General features: G+C 41.7%; 1 protein-coding gene across 4 annotated transcripts in view; it reads right to left on the reverse strand.

The window, feature by feature from the left end:
• Window positions 1–7183, reverse strand: part of LOC100279356 (NOL1/NOP2/sun family protein) — a 31212-nt gene extending 24029 nt beyond the window's left edge. For 3 of the 4 annotated variants that reach the window (XR_564964.3, XR_004857562.1, XR_564965.3), the window contains exons 1-6: window positions 6866–7183; window positions 5699–6023; window positions 4370–4517; window positions 4020–4157; window positions 3305–3367; window positions 1813–1934 (exon numbers count right to left, since the gene is read on the reverse strand). Coding sequence is in view for 1 of the 4 variants with exons in the window: in NM_001152373.1 (NP_001145845.1) it covers window positions 1813–1934; window positions 3305–3367; window positions 4020–4157; window positions 4370–4517; window positions 5699–6023; window positions 6866–7023 (954 nt within the window). In the remaining 3 variants the exon portion in view is untranslated. 4 annotated transcript variants of the gene reach the window in all.
• Between the last annotated feature and the right edge of the window lie 265 nt (window positions 7184–7448).

The following is a 7448-nucleotide window of genomic DNA, read 5'->3' on the forward strand; positions in this document are numbered from 1 at the left end:
GAAGGAAGCTCCATGTCACGTCCAGATGTTACTGATGTCTTGTCATGCCTTCTTCCTTTTCCATGGTGTTCAGTTATGGATGTCTTGTCCGTACACCTCTCCCCAGAACGGCAAGGTTGAGCACATGATTCGCACTACTAACAACATTATGCACTCCTTGTCGTTTCAGGTGCTAGTTCCTGCTCGTTACTAGGCTGAGCCTGTCACACCGCCTCCTACTTGCTTAATTGTCTCCCCACCAAGACGATCCCTACTTTTCCCTTTTCAGCATCACTCCCTCCTACGATCACCTTCGCAACTTTGAATGTGCTTGTTACCCAAATCTTTCAACCATTGCCCCCATAAGCTTGCGGTGAAGTAGGCCATTGTCCACACCGTTGTCCCTTGCACTATCCCATTCTTGGCTAGTCCATCAGTTGGGCGTAAAGAATGTGTTTCTCCATGGCACTCTAATTGAGATTGTATATTTTGGCCAGCCTAAAGATTTTGTGGACTCACTCATCCTGACATGGCCTGCAAACTCAACAAGTCACTATACGGTCTAAAAAAGGCACCTTGCCACCTTGTGCTCGGTACAGTCGGTCTGCTTCTTACTTGCTCTTGTTGGGTCTCTCTGAGGCCAAGTCCAATATCTCGGTGTTCATTTACTGGCGTGACAGTGATACGGTGTACCTCCTATATGTTGACAACATTGTCCTCATCGCCTCCAAACCAACTTTCTTGCATCGCATTATCTTTGCACTACAACATGGATTTTCTATGAAGGATCTAGACCAACTTCACCACTTCCTGGACATCGTTGTCGAGCCCCACCCAGATGGCATGTTCCTTCAGGAGCGCCAGTACACTCTAGACATCCTAGAGCATGTTGGCATGGTGGACTGTAAGTCGTGTGCTTCTCCAGTGGGCACACAGGCAAAGGTTCCCTCAGGTGATGGCACACCGATTAGTGACCCCACTGCCTACCGGAGTCTTGTAGGAGCGCCCCAGTACCTCACCTTCACTAGGCTAGAGTCCAAACATCTCTTATGTTGTCCAACATGTGTCTCACCTAACCATTGTGAAGCGGCTCCTCCGATACCTTCACGTAATCTCGATTATGGCTTCTACTCCGACTTTCTTCTTCGAATGACCTTGTCTACACTGACACCAATTGGGTGAGATGCCTGGACATGTGTCGATCCACCTCCAATTATGTCATGGTCCTTGGGGACAACCTCATCTCCTAGTGGTCGAAGCGACAACCCGTGGTTTCCCGCTCGAGTGTCGAGGGCAAGTATCGCGTTGTGGCCAACAGGGTGGCAGAGGCGTGCTAGCTCCAGCAACTCCTCCAGGAGCTCCATAGCCCACCCACTAGAAGTGCCCTTGTCTACTATGACAACGTCAGAGTCGTCTACCTCTCTGTCAACCCTATTTAGCACCAGCGCACGAATCATGTCGAGATTGATCTCCACTTCGTCCGTGAGCGCGTCGCCATCGGGGATGTTTCACCGAGAGCCTGCCCTCCTTGGTATTTTTAGAATTTCGATCCAGTTTCAACATCTATTGTGGCTAGAGTTTCGATTGTAGTTGGGTGTTAGATTGTGTTGTGTCTATGGGCCTAGAGCCCAACCCATGTGCAGCCTATATATAGTACCCTATTCTTCTAATCCATTTATCCTCTTCTAGCTAATATTACACACACCACTCAGCTAACATTTTGATATGACTTACTAAAGGATATGTGTTCATGAAGCTATAATCCGTATTGCGAGATCATAGACACATGTCAAGATATATGTTGAATTCGATGTGAAAAAAAAAACAGTTTACCTTATTGTGAGATCTATCAAGGGCAACAACTTCTCCTTCGTCCCTCATAAGGATAGCAATTGCTGTTGTTTTTCCTCCAGGAGCAGCGCACATATCTAGTATTCGCTCTCCTGACTGGGGATCTATAAAATGGGTCACAAATTTTATGCAATACATATCAGAATTGGCTGAAATCTTGTTGTGATGCAGTAAGAATATATGGAATGTATACCAATGCATATTTGTGAATTATATACCCCAAAAAAATCATGTTCCACACAGCAAAGTTAATCAGTAGTACCATTAAATTAAAGAAACAAAATCCTCAAAAGCATGCAAGTGATATTTAAGCCAACCAAAGGCAAAAAGGTCAGCAAGGGAATACAAGTATTGAGACAGCCTGGGATTCAACCATTTATTTCTAGCAAGATTATGTGCAGTAGCTTTTCAACTTGACAAATTGTTTTGGTTTTTAAAACTGCAAACAAAGGAGCACTAGGTTTTGACTTCGACTAGAAGTCAATCAATGCAGTGGACAAATGCAAACTAAATGTGCATTTTCTCCAAGGTTCAGCACCGTGCTTCAAATTATTCCATATAATATAATACAGTCTTCTATGTAATCGTTTGGTTTTCTATAGTGTTTACAAGTCGTCCGACTAATCGCGATTAATCGCGATTAGTCGGGCTGGTTGCCTGGAAGAGGGCGATTAGGAGGACGACGCGATTAGGGTTTCTAGTCGTCCGACTAGTCGTCGACCTGGGCGATTAGTCGTCTGGTCGAACGCTTCCTGGTCGTTTTTTGTCGTTGCAATTTTGGTACCAGGCTTCACTCTGGTTTTTGGCCCATCTACAGTAGCCCGCCCCTCCAAAAACCCTCCCAGCCGCCAGAAACCCTATTCCTCTCCTCTGTCCTCTCTGGTTTCTGCCGACGTCTCTGCTCCAGCCTCCAAGTGCTCCAGCCGTCCAGCGGCGTCCAGTACTCTAGTGCTCCAGCGTCTGTGCTGCTGCTGATGCATTTTGTTTGGATGCCGATCTGCTCTAGGTAGCAGCCAGCAGGTAATGCAGTACTTTTTACTGAATTACTGCAAGTAATTATGCCAATATTACTTTCAGTTTGAAATTTGGACTTTGGATGGATTCAGTTTTACACTTTTACTGAATTACTACTAGTCTGCTACTAATTATGCCTATATTATTGCAGAAATGCAGTGTTTATATAGTTATATACATATACATATGTCCTTAAATCTATAGGACGACTAACGGACGACCAGAGGTCGACCAGGACCGATTAGGTCGACTAATCGTCGCCCTAATCGCGATTAGTCGCCTGGTCGCCCCTCTCGCTCGACCAGCTGGTCGCCCGACTTGTAAACAGACTATACTGCCTGGATTTAAACTAACACAATCAACGCCATGTTGGATATTTGTAACAATTGCGTGGTAAAGGTCATAATATTGGATGAAACATTAAACTGAAACTAGCAGCCAAAAGATATAGAAATCATACCAAGGACACGAGCCGTCACAACACTTGGTAAATTCTGAAGAAATATTTCCCCTTCAAGCACATCTAGAGACGAAACGAATTATTAATTAGGCTTAAAATCAATAATGTGACAAAGGATCATGAGACAAATTAGTTGACAATTTATATCAACTCAATCAAAATATTGTTTTTAAAATCCTTCTCACAGTAAAAGTAGATGGACAAAATTCAAAAGTAGGTATGCATGAAATAAAATTAAGGAGTTGACAACATTCACACCAATTTACATGGGTGCCTTTTGGGTTGCTTCTGATGAAAAATGAAGCCCTAATACAGCTTAAGGAATGTTTGTCTATTATTTTCAGATGACGGGTCAGAGCATAGCTTATCCAGATGTAATGCCTAGGTAGCTGACACGAGAGAACAGCTGGACAAAGGAGAAAAGCCTGGCTAGTTATATGAGTTGTACTTGAGAATTGACATGATAAAAATACCATTCAGAGAAATAATAGTATGTGTATGCTGTTTGCCAACCAAGGGTTTATAGTCTGTCCTCAAGTTTTATATTAACACTTTAAGGATGCATATCTGTCAATAACATTATCAGTTATTTGATAGCATAAAAATGATCTGTAGATTGCTACAACACAGTGCATATAAAGTATAAACTAATGAATGGTACTTACATTTGTTGCTAAAAATTATACAACAAATTAAGAAAAATGCAAATGTATACCATTGAAAGATGGGAGCTTGTATACCCTCTCAGTCATCTCTACTGCAATCCCATGAGGAACACGAAATATTGCAGATCTTGACATTGCAGCAGTTCCTTGACCAATGTACAGACCCTTCCTTTCTTCATAATGTGCATCTGCAACATTGTGTATATCAACAGCCCCATGAATATGCCACTTTTATCAATGAAAAACCCTTGCAGCACAACCTAAAACAATAGTGCTAGTGTACTACACCAAGTTCAACCATCTATTTCAAGGGAAAATAGACACTTACAGGGAAACAAAATCAGTCAATTTAACAACTATATAAAAAACACTAAAAGAATCCACTGGAAAACAAGCTTGCCTGATTGCAATCCTTGTAAAACGGTTCCTCGTGTTATGCCCACAGCCCAGCCATCTTCCTTGACAGGCTGCTCAATAGCGACTGACACTGCAACCTTATCACCCTTTTCAACATGTGAACTACATGCTAAAACACCAGGAACATACACCTGAACACAACAAACGGAAAAGATCAAAACACAAGCAGAGATTTACAACAATCAACTTGTGTGGTGGTACGGATATTGCAGTATTTCAAAATTAAAATAATAAAGAAAAACAAAGGTAAAATTAGCAAGTTTTCTCAAGAAAACAGGGAAATCACATTTGAATTTAGACACCAGGGACATGCACCTGAACACAACAAACAGAAAAGATCAAAACACAGGCAGAGATTTACAACAATGAACTTGTGTGGTGGCACGGACATTGCAGTATTTCAAAATTAAAATAATAAAGTAAAACATAAAGGTAAAATTAGCGAGTTTTCTCAAGAGAACAGGGAAATCATATTTGAATTTAGACAATGAAGTTTATGCAGCACGATATCCAGTTTAACAACAAGGGCTAAACATTATATAATTCCTTCAGAAATTCCTGCAAGATCAGGAAAGGGTACAAATATTGCTGAATAAAAAGAAGTGGGGAAATTGAGTGTTAAGGATGCAAATATGCAATATTATAATATTCAGGGTTCAACCAAATAAAAAGGTAATTAGTCTGATAATTGATGGTTAACACATTAAACACAGTGAACCTGTTTGACCAAATACAGCAGAATATAACAAGCATTCACCATATAACATGCATATAAGCTTGTGACACCAGAAAACAACAATAATTTACTCATATCATGAACTAAGTAAGCACAGAATGCACCAAAAACATGTAGCTGTTGTGCTCATGAAAGGACAGCAATGTTAGGCATTAATTCAAGTTTACACTTCCTTTCCTATTCTGCTGGGGCCAGTCCCCAAAAATCTAGATGACATTTGATCCTGAAAAGATACCAAGACTACCAGGTTCCCAAGACTAGCAGAATGTGCCAAATAGGGAAGTTATGACCAGTGTCAACATGTGTCAGTTTAAATGGTGCAGATTCAATCCAATGGCCCATATTATAATTTGGAGGGAACAGGGAAGTGATAGTGAATACGAGACAACTTAGAGTCTTAGAACATGTTTCACCAAATGTCTAACAGTTCTTGTACATTTATATCAGCTGCTGGGATCACAACCCCTGGCAAACATAGACGGTTATCATTTTCTTATTTTAGGAGTGGCTCTCGCTCATTAGTCACTAGACTCGTTTGCTACATATAGGCACATATGCAGGAAAAGAAAGATTTACCTGGGCACCCCGAAGAACTGACTCTGCACATTTTCGACTTACAACTACTTCCTTAACAGCTTGATCTGGTTGGCTACCATAATGCAGCACATGTGGTCCTGATCCCTGAACAAACAAAACATTTTCAAGGCCCGCATAGGGGCACTTGTGGACCAGAGAGCACCCTTCTTGTGATTGGTCTCCACCATTCAGTTCAACAACCTCCAATCCATTGATTACAGCAGAGAGCTCATTTTTGCATACTAAATCCAGCAGTTTATGCATGACAGCATCAGTGGAAGACTTCAGAGTATTGACACGGATACAAGAATAACAAGAAGGATGCCTGCCGGGAAGTAATAACTAGTCATATATAACAGTAACAGTCATCACTAACTGAAAATTAGCACCTGTTTCAGAATAAGTACCCTAAACACAAAACAAAAATTAGCACCGGAGTTCAGAACAGTACCGCAAACACAGATTGGCTAAGATAAGCACATAAAAGTTCATACTTCAGAAAAAATATGTTGCAAGTCGAAACCGAGAACTAACTATAACATAACATTGCACATTTGAATAACTATGAACAAAGAGACTGATCACATACATATATACTAGTCTCTTCATACCAACCATCTGATGTGCTGATCTAGTGATCATCTTATCTTCCAAATATTTTAAACGCTAGCTGTGCACTAAGTTGACTTGTTTATTGTTTTAACCTGAGAAAAGCATGTAATGCAGAAATGTTTCATCAGGTCTGCAAATTTTCATGTGATGGATGTTTTGAACAGCATGAGTTTCATATTATACTTAAAACCAAATAATCTAGGTTGTTCATTGCCTAGATCCCAAAAAGTAGTGCGTTTCATATTTCATGACAACATGCCATATATCCTTGTTAATTCTGAACCATTCTGTTACTAACCAATGGAAGACTGGTGTAAAAGACTCGAGCATCTTGGCCATGGGATATGCAAAGAACCTGCGTTTTCTGTTCGGGCCTACCTTATCAATCTGCGGAGCTACTCAGGTAGAACATGAACATTACATCACACAGCTACAGCTAATAAGAACCCTAGAACCTGGATTTAAAACACAGGAATCCTAGAACCAGAAGCAACCAATCAAAGGAGAGAAGGGGAACAGCCAGAGGCAGCAAATGGTGGGCAGGACAGTACTCACGCCAGGGCCTCAGAGATGCGGGCAAAGTGGTCGCGGCCGTACGCCGTGTTGAAGTACTCCTCCACTTCCGGCTGCCACCGCAGCCTCGGGCTGTATGTGTACCGCGCCGTTTCAGCAGCTGCCGGCGGTGCCGCCGAGGTGGGGGAGTGGGAGTCCATCAGCGGCGAGGGCCGCCGGTTGCGGGCCAAAGGCGGACGGGGAGGTGATGTAGGACTGGGTAGGGAAGAAGCGCGGAACGGCGAGCACGAGGCGGGAGAATCGAGAACAGAGGCGGCGGCAAGAGCCGAGTGGAGCAAGCAAACTATGGGTTATGTGTTTTACAGGTCTGTTTGCATTTTCATATTAACTGCTAGAGTTGGCAAGTATTCATACTCTTATTTAATCTATACTTTATAAATAATATAATCTACAGTGTAAAATAGTGCAAAAGGTGTTTAGGCTGTCCACACTCATACTACTCTAAATTTCTACTCTAAAAGAAATATTCTATCCTAGTCATCAATATTTTAAAATACAGTAGTCAAACTCCCGCATCCACAACTACTCTATATCTCTACTCTATACAAACTACCACATTTTTTAT

Source organism: Zea mays, chromosome 4, assembly GCF_902167145.1.
Source record: "Zea mays cultivar B73 chromosome 4, Zm-B73-REFERENCE-NAM-5.0, whole genome shotgun sequence".
Lineage (NCBI taxonomy): Eukaryota > Viridiplantae > Streptophyta > Magnoliopsida > Poales > Poaceae > Zea > Zea mays.